A 17,273-nucleotide genomic window follows, 5' to 3' on the forward strand; every position below is an offset into this window, starting at 1 on the left:
GATTTTCCCATGATGTCAAGCAAAGATGTACGTAGTTTGAAGGTAGGCCTTGAAATACATCCATACCTCCAATTGACGTCAATTAGCCTATCAGAAGCTTCGAAAGCCATGACATTTTCTGGAATTTTCCAAGCTGTTTAAAAAAGGCAGTCAACTTAGTGTATGTAAACTTCTGACCCACTGGAATTGTGATAGTGAATTGTATGTAAATTTGCAACTTCAACTGTACATGTCATCTCAAAACCAGCCTCCCCCCTGGAGACTTCTATTGCAGATCTACGCTGACCTCAAACTTCTCCAGAATCAAAACGACAGAAATCTGGCACATTGACAGAACTTTAACCCCAGAACAGTTATCTTCTGGCAGAGTTGTAGTCTATGGTTACTAGTCATGAGCCATAAGTTACAACTGTGTTAGTGCATCGCTTTGTAACAAAACTCAGCCCAGACAGAGGGGGTGGTAAAATGAAGCATATAAACCTTTATTGAACAGCTTCTCGGAAAAAATATTTACAAAGTGAATATACAGCAAAAGACATACTGTTCAAGGGATTCAAGTATGCAACCATTGGGGGGAAACCAGTTTCATGGGAGGGAGAAGAGGGGAAAGGGGGCTAGACAGTTAACAGAACAGCCATGCACCACCTTGAAAATACATGTCTGACAAGTGATTATATGGGTGGGGGAGAAATAAATCAAGATTTCATATGATCCACGGTGTTCATTTTCAAACATAACTATATCGACTGAGGAACTAGTCCCTGACAGTTTTGGATGAGGAATAGGTCCATGAAAAGAGACAAATCACCCATCCCCTTATTTCCACATCCTACCCATTTCGCCACATCCTCCTCAGTCCCTTTCCTAGTAAACAATGTTGTCCTATCACTAAAATATGTCCCAAAGCACAGGCGTTCAACCGACTGCTCTGCACTAAAACTATGGCTAAACATTGTAAATGTCAAAAAAGTACAGAGGGGCGAGAGAAGAGACGGAGAAAAGTCTTGAGGCAGGATGGAGGTCGAAGGTCAGGGGGGGCCACAGGGGACATCAGCTGGGCAAGGAAGGGGTGCTACTGCGCCTCATCCTCAGGACAGGAGTGCCAGGTCAGCCTCTCCTCGTAGAAGGAGATGACCACCTGAGGGCAGCGGGTGTTGGCCTCCCGGGCCGGGACTAGGTCTGCCTCGTCCGAGTCTTTCCTGAAGAGCCATGGGACAGTGGTTGGTGTTTACTAGTGGCTACTGATCCAAATAATAAGGTTGACCTATTCAGCTAGTAGCACTATTCAGTATAATTAAGTTCAGGTGCACATTATAAAAATAGAATGTGAAGTTCCCGAAGGCAGTCATTTATGGAGGTGAATATCGTTATAAAACAGGGAAGATATTACATGTGGCTTGGGCTCTGCAACAATGAAAAGGGGGTGATATTTAAGAGGAACAGCACAAGCTAGGCGGCTATGTTTTACAATTTGAGACTCACCACTTCATCAAGAACATAAGTTCTCCACTACTGTCGGTTGCGCCGATGATCCTCTCTGGGTCCAGGCTCCTGGCAAAGCCCCGTGGCTTGTCACTCTGAAACACACACAGTACAGAAATAAACGACAGCTTCCATGCAACCCACCTGGCAAATCGGAACATACTGATAACCATTGCACACAGACTAGCCGACAACACCACCCTACAATGATTTTAACCACTCACCACATCCTTCTTCTTCTTGGCTTTGTTTTCCTCTGTCTCCGGCTCATCTGTTGAGGACTTCCTCTTGTTGGAGTCAGGCTTTTCTACCACGTTCTTCTGGGCTTCAAGGAAGGCCGAGATCAGCTCAGGACAGTCCAGGTTATCCTCTGGCTCCCAAGTGTTATCCGCTCTGAAAGGAAAGAATAGTCACTGGATATTTCTACAAAAGACCATCAGCATGCTGCTAAGAAGGGTAACACGTGCTCTAGAAATGCAGCACACTATTAACATTTTTCAAGTGAGCTATACCTGTAACTAAAATGGCAGTCAAATTCAATTCACAACTCAGATTATTTAAACTAGCTAGGTTCTGCAAGATAAGCATGCCACAGACAAGCACGACCCCATATCAGGGAAGCACTTCCAGGCCATCAAGGCGGTGGGCCTGGGTCCCCGGAAACTGTGCACTCACTCTGTAAATCCTTTCCACTTGAGGAAAAATTCCACCTTCCCATTGACGATGCGCTGGTCCATCACCTTCTCCACAACATACTCCTCTGGCGGCTCTGCCTCCAGGACCTCCTTCTTGCCTTTGCCATTCTGCTTTTTACCCATGTTTGGCTGCGAAACAAGAGGGGAGGAGGTTTTCATCTTTTTAAAGAGACGAATTTGGGTTTTAATAACATGAGACCACCTGACACAATGTTTACACAGGTTATTGTCCAGAACAGGGTTTCCCAAACTCAGTCCTGCACCCGTCCCCATGCATGTTTTGTTTTACCCTCTAGCACTACAGAGCTGATTCAAATAACCAACTCATTCAAGCTTTGATTTTAGTCAGCTGTGTAGTGCTGGGGCAAAAAACAAAATGTGTACTCAGGGGCCACCCCCAGGACTGAGTTTGGGAAACCCTGGTCCAGAATATCAATACAATAATTAAAACACTTGTAGTTTGCTGTACGCCCACAATAAACTGGCCAGTGAAAACCTCTAAGTTAAAACAGGGGGGGGGGGGGTTCAATTTATCATAGGAACGGGATACAAAATAAGACAAGAGTGTGCAGACCCCTCGGAGCGGAGTGTATCCAACTGGATAATACATACACGAGCGCTCAAAAGTTTGGGGTCACTTAGAAACGCAAAGACGTTACCTGTACATTTTCCACCACCCAATTAAATACCACTTTATTTTCCATTCCAACCCGTGTAGTTACAATTATTCCAAGTTGACAAGTTTTTGAAAAGCACATTTTTTGTTCATTAAAATAACAAATTGATCAGAAATACAGTATAGACACCGTTGATGTTGTAAATGACTATTGTAGCTGAAACAGCTGATTTTTTAAATGGAATATCTACATAGGCTTACAGAGGCCCATTGTCAGCAACCATCACTCCTGTGTTCCAATGGCATGTTGTGTTACCTAGCCCAAGTTTATCATTTAAAAAAGGCCAATTGATCATTAGAAAACCCGCTTGCAATTATGTTAGCGCAGCCGAAAACTGTTGTCCTGATTAAATAAGCAATAAAACTGGCCTTTGTTTAGACTAGTTGGGTATCTGGAGCGTCAGCAGGTTCGATCACAGGCTCAAAATGGCCAGAAACAAAGATTTTTGTTCTGAAACTCGTCTATTCTTGCTTTGAGAAATTAAGGCTATTCAATGCAAGAAATTGAAGATCTCGTACAACGCAGTGTACTACACCCTTCACAGAACAGTGCAAACTGGCTCTAACCAGAATAGAAAAAGTGGGAGGCCCTGGTGCACAACTGAGCAAGACGACAGGTACATTATAGTGTCTAGTTTGAGAAACAGATGCCTCACAAGTCCTCAACTGGCAGCTTCATTAAATAGTACACGCAAGATACCAGTCTCAACATCAACAGTGCAGACAGATGTGACTCCAGGATGCTGGCCTTCTGGGCAGAGTTCCTCTGTCCAGCGTGATTTATTTTGCCCATCTTAATCTTTCCTTTTTATTGGCCAGTCAGATTTGGCTTTTTCTTTGCAACTCTTTCGTGTCTTTGCTTATTTTAGCAGTTCTTGACATAATATGGACTTGGTCTTTTACCAAATAGGGCTGTTTGTATTAGAGGTCGACCGATTAATCGAATGGCCAATTTCAAGTAAATAACATTGGGTAATCAACATTTTTGGACACCGATCTTGGCCGATTACATTGCACTCCACAAGGAGACTGCGTGGCAGTCTGACTATCTGTTATGCGAGTGCAGCAAGGAGCCATGGTGCTAGCTAGCGTTATACGTATCTTATAAAAAAATAATCAATCTCAACATAATCACTAGTTAACTACACATGGTTGATGATATTACTAGTTTATCTAGCTTGTCCTGCGTTGCATATAATCGATGCGGTGCCTGTTAATTTATCATTGAATCACAGCCTACTTCACCAAACGGGTGATTTAACAAGCGCATTTGCGGAAAAAAGCATAATTGTTGCGCGAATGTACCTAACCATAAACATCAATGCCTTTCTTAAAATCAATACACAGAAGTAAATATTTTTAAACCTGCATATTTAGTTAAGAAATTCATGTTTGCAGGCAATATTAAACTAAGGAAATTGTGTCACTTCTCTTACGTTCATTGCACGCAGTCAGGGTATATGCAACAGTTTGGGCCGCCTGGCTAGTTTGCGAACTACTTTGCCAGAATTGTACAAAATTATGACATAACATTGAAGGTTGTGCAATGTAACAGGAATATTTAGACTTATGGATGCCACCTGTTAGATAAAATACAGAACGGTTTCGTATTTCACTGAAAGATTAAAAGTTTTATTTTCTAAATTATAGTTTCCGGATTTGACCATATTAATGACCTATGGCTCGTATTTCTGTGTGTTGTTATAATTAAGTCTATGATTTGATTAGCAGTCTGACTGAGCGGTGGTAGGCAGCAGCAGGCTCGTACGCATTCATTCAAACAGCACTTTCGTGCGTTTGCCAGCAGCTCTTCACCATGCTTCAAGCATTGCGCTGCTTATGACTTCAAGCCTATCAACTCCCGAGATTACGCTGGTGTAACCGACGTGAATAGGCTAGGTAGTTAGTGGGGTGCGCGCTAATAGCGTTTCAAACGTCACTCGCTCTGAGACTTGGAGTGGTTGTTCCCCTTGCTCTGTGGAGCGATGGGTAACGATGCTTCGAGGGTGGCTGTTTGAGCCCAGGTAGGGGCGAGGAGAGGGACGGAAGCTACACTGTTACTGGCAATACTAAAGTGCCTATAAGAACATCCAATAGTCAAAGGTATATGAAATACAAATGATAGAGAGAAATAGTCCTATAATAACCTCACCCTAAAACTTGTTACCTGGGAATATTGAAGACTCATGTTAAAAGAAACCACCAGCTTTCATATGTTCTCAGCAAGGAAGTTAAACGGTAGCTTTTTTACATGGCACGCATTGCACTTTTACTTTCTTCAACACTTTGTTTTTGCATTATTTAAACCAAATTGAACATGTTCCATTATTTATTTGAGGCTAAATTGATTTGATTGATGTATTATATTAAGTTAAAATGAAAGTGTTCTTTCAGTATTGTTGTAATTGTCATTATTACAAATATATATATATATTTTTTAAAAGGCCAATTAAATCAGTATGTTTTTTTTTGCGGGTCACCCAATAATCGGTATCGGCGCTGAAAAATCGGCCGACCTCTACTTTGTATACCACAACACAACTGATTTTCTCAAACGCATTAACCTCTTGACGCCAGGGGTCAGATTTATTTTTTATTATAAATAACCTTCCCAAGGTAAACTGACTATTTCTCAGGTCCAGCTCGTAGAATTTGCATATAATTTACAGAAAACACTCAAGTTTCCAAAACTGTCAAAATATTGTCTGTGAGTATAACAAAACTGATTCTGCAGGCAAAAACCTGAGAATCTAACCCGGAAGTGATATTAAAAAAAATAAAAAAAAATAATCTGTTTCCTGACCTGTCTTTCCTCCATTTAACTTCTTGCGACTACAGGGGGTGCTGTTTTCTAATTAGCATAATTGCATTACAGACTAAACGGCTTCCTACTAAATTCTTGCTCGTACAATATGCATATTATTACTATTATTGGATAGAAAACACTCTATAGTTTCTATAGGCGTTGGAATTTTGTCTCCGAGTGGAACAGAACTCATTCTACAGCAATTTCCCTGACATGGAGTCAGATTTCACACATTTTGGCCCCCGATCTGGAGTCAGTTTAAAGGCGACTGTGAACGCTATCAGGATACGGACACTGCTTACGTCTTCCCCTGGATGCCTTTACGTGATGACGATTTGAATGGCATCGATTGCGCAATCACAGCCACTATAAATGAAAAAATCCTGTAGGTAGGAACTCTTTTCCAGCTGCACCGGATGCGCGTTGGACACCGCGCTGCTCTTTTTCCAAACATTAGTGTAGGCAGTAATATTTATCCTGTCATGTTTTTACCCGTTATAGGTGTTAACAGCATCATAAGGTAGTTAATTTGAACCGTTGTATAGCAATTTATATCCTTTTAGTGCGATTTTGAGGCATTGCTTTGATGTGCACTTTGACGCGCTGGGCACATTTCGGGGTCCCGGTCATACGTTAGTGGGCATTTCGACGGACAAGTGGAATCTTTCGACCAAAAGAAGATTAGACCCAAGAAAAGATTCTTTGCACAAGATTCTGATGGAAGAACAGCTCAAAGTAGGAACAATTTATTATGATAAATCGTGTTTCTGTCGAAAAATGTTAATGGCTTATGACGCCATCTTTTTAGACGTAGCTTCGCTTGGCGCAAACTGTATTGAAAAGTAAGGATAATTTAAAAAATGTAAATCAGCGATTGTATTAAGAATTAAATTGTCTATCAATCGCTGTCCACCCTATATTTTTTAGTCACGTTTATGAGTATTTATGTATACGACTAGATCACTGTCTAATATGGCGCACGACATTGTCTGACCAGCTGGGCAACTTTTGTCATTGTCTAACCATGATTTTGGTGGCTAAATATGCACATTTTCAAACAAACTGTATATGGATTGTGTAATATGATGTTACAGGAGTGTCATCGGAAGAATTCTGAGAAGGTTAGTGAAAAAATTAATATATTTTGGCGATGATATGATATCGCTCTCTTTGGCTAGAATCAGTGCTCGGGTAACGTTTGCATATGTGGTATGCTAATATAACGATTTATTGTGTTTTCGCCGTAAAACACGTAGAAAATCTGAAATGTTGTCTGAATTCACAAGATCTGTGTCTGTCCATTGCTATGTGCTGTGTATTTTTAAGAAATGTTTTATGATGAGTAAATTGGTAATACAAGTTGCTGTCTCTAGTAATTCTAGGAGCTTTGGTGAGATTTGTGATGCTGGCTGCAATGGCAAACTATGATTTATAACTGAAATATGCACATTTTTCTAACAAAACCTATCCTATACCATAAATATGTTATCAGACTGTCATCTGATGAGGTTTTTTCTTGGTTAGTGGCTATCAATATCTTAGTTTAGCCGAATTGGTGATAGCTACTGATGTTGAGAGAAAATGGTGGACAAGAAAAATTGTGATTTTTGCTAACGTGTTTAGCTAATAGATTTACATATTGTGTCTTCCCTGTAAAACATTTTAAAAATCTGAAATGGTGGCTTTATTCACAGGATCTGTATCTTTCATTAGGTGTCTTGGACTTGTGATTTAATGATATTTAGATGCTACTATTTAATTGTGACGCTATGCTAGCGATGCTAATCCGTGTGGGGGGGGGTGGGGGGTGATCCCGGATCCGGGGTAGATACTCGTGAAAGGTTAAAGGGGTATCAACCAGATTCCTTTTCAAATGGCTTCCTCAGGCTGTGACCAGGCTTTAGACAGTTTCAATCAAGTTTATTTTATATAGCCCTTCGTACATCAGCTAATATCTCGAAATGCTGTACAGAAACCCAGCCAAAAACCCCAAACAGCAAGCAATGCAGGTGTAGAAGCATCTGCATTGCTTCAGGCTTTTATTTTGAAAAATGAACTAGATTTTTCAAAGGTAGTCAGATGTCCTCTGAATAGTTCCAGCGCGCGAGAGGGGAGCGCTCCATTTTCTTTCTCTCTCTTATTGAATAGGTTACGGTCTAAATATTATAGATTATGTTTGTTAAAAACAACCTGAGGATTGATTATATAAAACATTTGACATGTTTCTACGACCATTACGGATACTTTTTGGAATGTTCGAACGGAACGAGGCTGTAGTTTTCTGAACATAACACGCAACCCAAACGTTTTTTCTTTCTTATAAAAGTAATATTTATCTAACAAAAAGAACATTTGTTGTGTAACTGGGAGTCTTGTGAGTGCAAACATCCGAAGATTATCAAAGGTAAGCGATTCATTTTATTGCTTTTCTGACTTGTGACCAAGCTAATATAAGGCTAACTGTTCTAGCATTGATTGATACTCACAAAAGCTTAGATATGCTTTGCAACGAAAGCAAAATCTATTATCAGATACGATAGGTGGATTAACAACAAGCTAAGCTGTGTTTTGGCATATTTCACAATAAATATTTTTTGTAATATTTTGCGCCCTGCAATTCAGCGGTTGTTTAGGAAAATTATCCCGTGAAAGGGATCCGTGCGCAGAGAAGTTAGGGAAATAAATTCCACGAATTAAGGCACACCTGTTAATTGAAATGCATTCCAGGTGACTACCGCATAAAACTGGTTGAGAGAATTCCAAGAGTGTGCAAAGCTGTCAAGACCAAAGGGCGGCTACATAATATCAACTATATTAATTTGTTTAACACTTTGTTACATGATTCCGTATGTGTAATTTCTTAGTTGATGTCTTCACTATTATTCTACAATATAGAACATAGTATAAATAAAGAACCCTTGAATGAGTAGGTGCCCGCCCCCCCCCCCCCCCCAATCTAAAACCAAAGATGCGCCCCTGCTCATAAATTTGGAGAAAAACTACCTCAAACGTTTCAAAAATGCTTGTCATTTCCCCCAGAGGATGTCATTATCCTCCTGAGGAAGATGGGGTGGCCAATAAGCTGTGCACTTACATTAATATTTTAAATGACCAGTACAGGTCCACACCATTCTGTTGGGGTAACGTAAACTCATCCCATTCCGTACAAATGTGCGTAACCGCGACATTCAAACGAGGCTACAAAGAAAACTAATGGGACTGTAGCGACGTCAAAGTGGGGGGGGGGTGAACTAGGTTTCTATTCAAGCGTTGATCGACATGGTAATGGCTCTATAGTATTGGAGAAAGGGTGAACAAAAAAAACTGACCCCCGTTACATCTTGACTTGTCGTAACGTACGTACAACTATTTCTGTATTACAATCTCTCTCCACCAGGTGTAGCACTTCTCTTATCGTTTAAAAACAAGAATTGAACAGTGACGTGTTGAGGGATACCTAGTCATTTTTTTCATCATCATTGCATGCTATCATCTTTCTCAAAACCGCTGTTAACTTCTAAGATCGCTTTAGCACCGCCCTAAAAACCGATTCAAATTCGACACAAACCTTCAAATAGCTATGTAATGACACATTATATAAACTCTATATAGTGTTTCGTTTACATTTTAGAGGCGATAAGTTGGACAGATGAAGTGAAAAAAGCAATTTTCCCACACGACATCTGTCCTTCTCACTACCACGCATTAGTTTTGCTTCATCACCCGCCATTTTTAAAAAGACCCGAAATGGCTTATTGCCTGCTTGAATTATGCAGAAACGGGCAGTGTTTAGGTCATGTAATCGATTTTGTTGGAAAGGAGAGAAATTGTGCTTTACAATGGTATTGACATTACAGTTGATCTGTAAGAATTACGTTTTATGGGCGCTAAAATAAGGGAAATTGTACGGACCAAGGCGATGCACGAGTTTACGTTACTCCCAAACCATTCCAACACAGAAAAGCTTCTTTTTAACATGGTTACGCGATTACCATCTTTTGGAAATAAAACGATTTCACTCATACCGCAAATAATTATTGGTAATATTCCATAGAAATCTGGAAACACTGGACAGTTACTTTAAAGCTTAAAGTAGTGATACCTCTGTCCCAAATATAGCATTTCCCATCGTTCTGTTATTATCCCTACCGAGCTATTAACACGTGTCTCTCTTCAAGTCGGTAGTTGCCAAGCAACATTAGATCATTCGATCAAAATGCTCAAAGTGGAGGGAATCAGAGCTCGTGCGCCTTGCACTTCACCAATATCCTCGCTAACAAAATAACTGTTAGCTAAACAAAGGGCACACAGGTCGTCATTTTATTATCGGTAACGTTTGCTAGCTATATTAAATTATAGACGTTTAAGCGCACATAATCTAACTTTATGCACAATCCGTTGAGCCCCCCTCCCCCAAAGCCATTTTTTTCAGGCCTAGTCTAATGCCTGTATTGATTTTGCTAGCGAAGTAGCTACTCAATTTAATATGGATGTTTAACTAACGTTCACTAGAAAATAAACGTTACTTTCTAAACCATATTGTAGCTATATTGTCTAAACTTTTAATTTTACTCATTACGATCTATCCTGATGCTTAGTCACGTTACCATGCCATCTACCTCGTACCTCTGCACATTGATCTGGTACTCCTGTATATACAGTAATACATTATTGTATTTTGTTCCTCGTGTTACCATTCAATTTTGCATTGTAGGAAAGTGCTCGTAAGCAAGCATTTCACCGTAATTCTACACCAGCGCATGTGACCAAATTTGATTTGATTTGAAACAACCGGCGGGAGCTTAGCCAACTAGGTAGTGTGCCAACATTAGCTAGCTAAATAAACGTTTGTTATCCAGTTATGGTGGGAACGTTAGCTTGCTAGTTAAGTGGAATTGAACTATGTTCACTAACAAGCTTCCAGGTGCTTATCAGACGTGGTTTAACAAAGGCCGGACAAATTGTGATTGCAAGGCCCAAAACCTGCAACCTGAACATAGTTACACTAAGTTACCTAGTTGATTGGTCAGTGAGAATTAGACCTTCCTTTCCTAAAATGGCAGCTAACTCACAAGTTACATAAGCGTTCTAGCTAACACAATGGAATCACTTTGTCAGTGTAGCTAACTAGCTAAACTGTAGCAGGTTGGCTACTGGTGGCTAGCATGACCGTGCGCTAAAGCAAAATAAAGACGACACATATGTATCACAGCAATTATAAGTGTACAGCCTATACTTTGCATAAACATTTGACGTTGGATCTTGAGGGACTCACCTTGCAAATCAAGAAAAAGCTGATGCAGAACGTACGACGGAAAAAGGACAGGCAGCTTCGTTCTTACCCGCGTGCGGTGCAGAATATATGTTGCAGCTGCGCGCGCGCCAAAAATAACCTCCCTTTTCTACGGGTGCCGCAAGGGTAACTAAACTTCCTTACGTGGTTGTTTCAAAATAAATGTTCATGGATGAATCCAAACGCCAGAAAAGAGCTTTAAATCCACATCGTGTAAAATGCACCCTCCGAAAACCTAATGAGATACAACGTAATCGTTTTACCTTTAAGTCAAATAATATAAATCAATCAAATGTTATTAGTCACATACACATGTTTAGCAGATGTTATTGTGTTGTGAAATGCTTGTGTTTCTAGCTCCAACAGTGCAGTAATATCTAAAAAGTAATATCTAACAATTTCACAACAATACAATTTGGTCTGAACCTGGTTTCCCAAAAGCACCTTAAAAAGAAAACTCCACCCAAAAACTGTCTTTTGGTATTTGTTTCATTACTCCATTGCTGACATTGTCCCAAAATGTTTTACTTGTCAGCAATCAAGTTTTCAAACTACACTACAGTGCATTCGGAAAGTATTCAGACCCCTTTATTTTTCCCACATTTTGTTACAATACATACAGCCTTACTAGTTAAATATATACATTTTTTAAATAATCATTCTAAAATGTAGTAAATATAATATTTAATCATACAGACAATACCCCAAAATGACAACTTAAAAACAGTTTTTTATACATTTTTGCAAATTTATATAAAAAAAAATGGAAATACATTTACATAATTACTCAGACCAACTGCAGTTGGTACGACATAGGTCTCACCAGTCATAGCCATAGATCACTATCTAGGCTCTGGGCCTCACAGTATCCCAGAGGGAAAAATCATCTAATGTAACTGGATTGAAAAGAGTTGTGTGAGAAAATGGTGCTATAATTTGAGAACTGAAATACTGGTGGTTGTTGTTACTGCATATCCTTGGATATTCTGCAATAATTGGCAGTTGAGACTGTTCTGTAATTTTTTTTTTTTCATTGCAATTCACTACAAAGCTGTATTCAGCTTAACTCAATACTTTGTTGAAGCTCCTTTTGCAGCGATTACAGCCTTCTTGGGTATGATGTGGCACACCTGTATTTGGGGAGTTTCTCCCATTCTTCACTACAGATCCTCTCAAGCTCTGTCAGGTTGGATGGAGAGGGTCGCTGCACAACTATTTTCAGGTCTCTCCAGAGATGTTAGATAGGATTCAAGTCCAGGCTCTGGTTGGGCCACTCAAGGACATTCAGTCTTACAAATCATGACCAATCATTTGAATTTACCACAGTTGGACTCCAATCAAATTGAAGAAACATCTCAAGGATGATCAATGGAAACAGGATACACCTCAGCTCAATTTCAAGTCTCATAGCAAAGGGTCTGATTACTTATACTTAAGTTATGTTTTTTACACATTTCTAAAAACCTGTTTTCGCTTTGTCATTATGGGGTGTGTGTAGATTGATGAGTAAAAATAAATAATTAAATCCATTTTAAAATAAGGCTGTAACACAAAATGTGGAAAAAGGTTAGGGATTTGAATACTTTCTGATTGAAATGTATATATACAAAAGTATGTGGTCACCCTTTCAAATTAGTGGATTCGGCTCTTTCAGTCACACCCGTTGCTGACAGGTGTATAAAATCAAGCATTCAGCCATGAAATCGCCATAGACAAACATTTGGCAGTAGAATGGCCTTACTGAAGAGCTCAGTGACTTTCAATGTGGCACCGTCATTGGATACCACCTTTCCAACAAGTCAGTTCATCAAATTTCCAGAGTTGTGCAGCGGTCTAAGGCACTGCGTCTCAGTGCTAGAGGCGTCACTACAGACCCTGGTTCGATTCCAGGCTGTATCACAACCAACCGTGATCGGGAGTCCCATAGGGCGGCGCACAATTGGCCCAGTCGTCCGGGCTGGGTTTGGCATGGGTAGGCCGTCATTGTAAAAAAAGGATTTGTTCTTAACTGACTTGCCTAGTTAAATAAAGGTTACATTTAAAAAAGTAGTCCACACAAGCTCACAGAATGGGACCGCCAAGTGCTGATGCGCATAGCGTGTAAAAGTTGTCTGTCCTCGGTTGCAACACTCACTACCGAGTTCCAAACTGCCGCTGGAAGCAACGTCAACACAAACACTGTTTGTTGGAAGCTTCATGAAATGGGTTTCCAGGGCCGAGCAGCCGCACACAAGCCTAAGACCACCAAGCGCAATGCCACACGTCGACTGGAGTGGTGTAAAGCTCACCGCCATTGGACTCTGGAGCAGTGGGAACGCATTCTCTGGAGTGATAATTCACTTTTCACCATCTGGCAGTCTGACGGACGAATCTGGGTTTGGCGGATGCCAGGAGAACGCTACCTGCCCCAATGGAAGTGCCAACTGTAAAGTTTAGTGGAGGAGGAATAATGGTTTGGGGGTGTTTTATAAGGTTCGGGCTAGGCCCCTTAGTTCCAGTGAAGGGAAATCTTAACGCAACAGCATACAATGACATTCTAGACGATTCTGCTTCCAACTTCGTGGCAACAGTTTTGGTAAGGCCCTTTCCTGTTTCAGCATGAAAATGCCCCCGTGCACAAAGCGAGGTCTGTACAGAAGTGGTTTGTCGAGATCTGTGTGGAAGAACTTGACTGGCCTGCACAGAGCCCTGACCTCAACCCCATTGAACACCTTTGGGAGGAATTGGAACGCTGTGAGCCAGGCCTAATCACCTAACATCAGTGCCCAACCTCATGAATGCTCGTGGCTGAGTGGAATCAATGTTCCAACATCTACTGGAAAGCATTACCAGAAGTGGAGGCTGTTATAGCGGCAAAGGGGTCCCCATGATTGCTCATGATTTTGGAATGAGATGTTCGACGAGCAATTGTCCACATACTACATGACATTGGGTTTGTAACTTTCAAAATCTTCCCCTATGATGCATTTTCCATCATATGATGCAAAATGTATCATACAGAGATTACTTCTGTATTTTGAAAGTTACATATCTTTTAAACTTGATTGCTGACAAGCAAAAACAATTTGGGACTATGTCAGCATTGGAGTAATGAATCAAATACCAAAAGATAGTTTTTGGTTGCAGTTTTCATTTAAGGTTAAGTTCATCAATAGAAGCATGAAACCAAGCCCTGCTCCAGTAGAGTAGCCTGTGTGTATATTGAGAGTGAGTCTTGAGGTGGGCTATGCCGTCGACAGGATTACACATAGAAGTGTTCAGACCAAAGACCCAACACAGACAACTTAGTTTTCTTAAACATTTAATTTTTTTTCTTAGGAAATAACCATATCACCAAGAACATCATTAGTGCCCTTAGAAAAAGGAGATTTAAGTCACATAACTCAGTTTAACATCCTGCCCCGTACAGCTTTAACACAAATCAATCCCAGTCGAGCAAAGCCATGTTTATATATAAAACAATAAAGAAAAAAACGTTTTTTATTTTATGGATTTGTAAAAATTAATTCAGCCTCATTTACTGGAACACACATGGCAATCAGAAAACACACAACTAAAAAAAAGTGCCAAAAAAATAAAAAATAAAAATACAATTAGAAAATGAAAAGATCTGTTCAACCTGGGAATCGGATTGGTTTTATCCAAGGCAAAACTAACTTCTGAGACGTAAAGAAAATCTTCAATGTTTATTGAAATAAAGACTACAAATGTTTTCACTTGCTTGATGTAGGTACTATATAGCCTACCTCCGACTTTCTTGTATAACTCTGCACAGTATACTTTTTTCTGGTTTTATCTTTCAGTACAAATTTTCTTCAATCTCAGAGCATTTCTCAAATAATACATAAACACATACAACAAGCACACTTGACTTCGGAACACAAAAGTGGGTGAAGGCATTGTTTCAAGAAGTTAAGGAGGGTTAGGTCAGTTGCCCTTGTGTTCCCCAACCACCCATCCCCCCATGGAATAAAAAAAAGGTCTCTCCCAAAATCAGCCCAAACCATCCATATAAATCCATTGTAGTTGTGAGGTAGAATGAAAACCATCAAACTCAAAGCCCCGTTTCAAAATATCAGAGGGAGGAAGCATACAGCGCTTAAGAAAAATAAAAATGGAATAAAAATGTATAAAAAGTGATCATACATAAAGCAATATCTACATCTATGCATCACTTTAAAAATAAAATGTAAAGTCTCAAATGTCATATTTCAAATGACATGTCAAGCACGTCACCAGTTAGATTCAGTTTTGAAAGAATTTCAACTTAAAACTCCAGAACTAGGATCTATGGAGGAACATTGGTCTTTAGAACGTTAGAAATATTTATCAATAGATGCCCAAAAAACTACTATCAATTTCCAGTTGAGGTTAAAGGCCCAGTGCAGTCAACATTCTGTTTTTCCTGTGTTGTGTATCATATTGTACAACAGCTGATGAAACAACACTATAAGTGTGAAAAAATGTAATCAGTGTTATTTTCTCATAGATGCTGGTTGAAAATCTACACAGGACCTTCGACATCAGCAAGTTTTGCATGGGTGGAGTTTCAACTTGCCTGGTGATATCACCAGGTGTTAAATTAGTTAATAGACCAACAAATTGAGTTCCAAACCGCTCTGCCAATAACAGCTAGTTTTCAGTGCCCCCCCCACTCAGACCACACCCAGACAGTCCAAGCAAAATTCTTGCCAGCATTTTAATGGAAAACTATTACAGTAAGGTACTTCATTGTCACGCAGAAATTATTTGATATAAAAAAAAAAGTCTGCATTAAGCCTTTAAGCTATATAATTGAAATTCCCTTTCTTTTTAACTAGCCTATATTTTATTTTAGTTGGAAATATTACAATTCTCCTTGTAAGAAATGCTTTAAATGATAAAACTCTTTCATTTATATAGCAAGAAACCATTAGAGTCCAGTGTTTGAGCTACGTTTCTTTTTCCAGAAAAAAAAATCTCCATCATTCACACATAATCCATAATATTTGTATTTACATGCACGTTTTTGGGTTTAAATTTTTTCTGCGTTTCTGTCCTTTTAGGCTCCCAAGGTCGGAGAGTCCGGACAAGAAGGAAGAGAAAGATCCGGAAACACAGTCACATGACCAGAATCTGGCCCATAAGTTCAGAGAAAACAATAGCACATCCTTAAAACTTCAAGTCCCAGCATCAAGGCTTCTTCTCCTTCTTCCTCTTGTCCGTTTTACCTCCAGCTGTCGTCGAGGCAACACCAGGCCGCCTGATCTGCTGTACCACGACCCTCCCATTGGCCCCACACTGCAGGGTGTATCTCTCTGGGGTCAGGGGTCGTCCAGAGTCGTCCCTCAGCCTGGAAAGGACGTCCCTGGAGAGGTGCTCCATGCGATGGCCTGCAGCTCCCAGAGCCTTGGTTGTGTGCTGCCTCTCCCTGAGCAGCCGGTTCCTCTGGGCCTGCAGCCTCTCCACCTCCTCCTGGAGCCCTGTGATGGCATCCAGCTTGCGCTTGCGGCAGTTCTGTGCCGCCAGCTTGTTCTTCCCTCGCCTCCGGATATCCCTCAGGAGGGTGACCTGGGCTGCAGATAGGCCACGCCCCTCCAGCAGCTCCAGGAATTCCTCCACAGGCATGCTGACGATCTCTGTTGCCGAGAGCGGGACGTGCAACGCCCGGGCGCGGAGTTCGTCGCGGCTAAGCTCTCGATCTTCGTAATCCTCCCCGTCATCGTCTTCGTCGCTGAAAGGCTCCTGTTTGATGGTTTTGTGGGGGAATGTGGTGGCTGATGGGTGGGAGAAGGCTGGGGTGGAGTAGCTGTGGTCGTGCCACACACTCTCACTGAGGTCCACAGGTGACCATGATGTGTCGTAGTCGGCAATGTCCTTTGAAGGGAGGGAGTCCGCCTCGCTGCTGTAGCCCGTAGCTCCGCCCTCGTCCTCACAGAACGAACTGGAAGACGCTGACGACACCTCTGACGCACCTGGGAGTCAAATGTACATAGGAATATGTAAGCTACTTTAGAATGGAGATGTAGTATGCTCAACTAGCTATTCAGAAGTGTGTAATGTTTAGAATGCTGCAGATATACAGTACCAGTCAAAAGTTGACACTATTTTCTACTTTGTAGAATAATAGTGAAAACAAACTATGAATTAACAAATAAGGAATCATGTAGTAACCAAAAAAAAGTGTAAAACAAATCAAAATATATATTCTTCAAAGTGGCTACCATTTGCCTTGATGACAGCTTTGCACACTCTTGGCATTCTCTCAACTAGCTCTTCCAACAGTCTTGAAGGAGTACCCACATATGTGCCGGAACACTTGTTGGCTGCTTTTCCTTTCAA

At 40.7% G+C, this 17,273-nt stretch overlaps 2 protein-coding genes across 3 annotated transcripts in view; both read right to left on the reverse strand.

Moving 5' to 3' along the window:
• Positions 1-456: 456 nt before the first annotated feature.
• Positions 457-11,044, reverse strand: LOC129830908 (chromobox protein homolog 3-like). Of its 2 annotated transcripts, none has more exons than XM_055893734.1 (5): positions 10,935-11,044; positions 2,158-2,306; positions 1,707-1,875; positions 1,483-1,577; positions 457-1,199 (listed from the first exon to the last, which is right to left on the reverse strand). In XM_055893734.1, the coding sequence occupies exons 2-5, from the start codon at positions 2,298-2,300 to the stop codon at positions 1,073-1,075; spliced, it is 534 nt and encodes a 177-aa protein (XP_055749709.1). In that variant the 5' UTR covers positions 2,301-2,306; positions 10,935-11,044; the 3' UTR covers positions 457-1,072. The 2 variants fall into 2 exon arrangements, with proteins under 2 accessions (XP_055749709.1, XP_055749708.1); XM_055893733.1 differs by having other exon boundaries at positions 2,158-2,336; positions 10,935-11,043.
• A 3,192-nt stretch (positions 11,045-14,236) lies between these two features.
• The window catches only part of LOC129830909 (endoplasmic reticulum membrane sensor NFE2L1-like), a 31,806-nt gene continuing 28,769 nt past the window's right edge, over positions 14,237-17,273 (reverse strand). The window contains exon 5 of the mRNA XM_055893735.1: positions 14,237-16,906. Within this exon, the coding sequence (XP_055749710.1) occupies positions 16,125-16,906 (782 nt within the window). The 3' untranslated portion in view covers positions 14,237-16,124. The remainder of the gene's footprint in view (positions 16,907-17,273) is intronic.

This window comes from Salvelinus fontinalis, chromosome 32 (assembly GCF_029448725.1).
Source record: "Salvelinus fontinalis isolate EN_2023a chromosome 32, ASM2944872v1, whole genome shotgun sequence".
Lineage (NCBI taxonomy): Eukaryota > Metazoa > Chordata > Actinopteri > Salmoniformes > Salmonidae > Salvelinus > Salvelinus fontinalis.

Excerpts from the sequence above, each read along its gene's own strand:
- LOC129830908 (XM_055893733.1), bottom strand. The coding sequence starts at position 2,336 with ATGAAAACCTCCTCCCCTCTTGTTTCGCAGCCAAACATGGGTAAAAAG. Across the intron at positions 1,876-2,157 it reads AAGTGGAAAGGATTTACAGA|AGCGGATAACACTTGGGAGC; the intron begins GTGAGTGCACAG and ends CTTTCCTTTCAG. Across the intron at positions 1,200-1,482 it reads CTTATGTTCTTGATGAAGTG|GAAAGACTCGGACGAGGCAG; the intron begins GTGAGTCTCAAA and ends ATGGCTCTTCAG.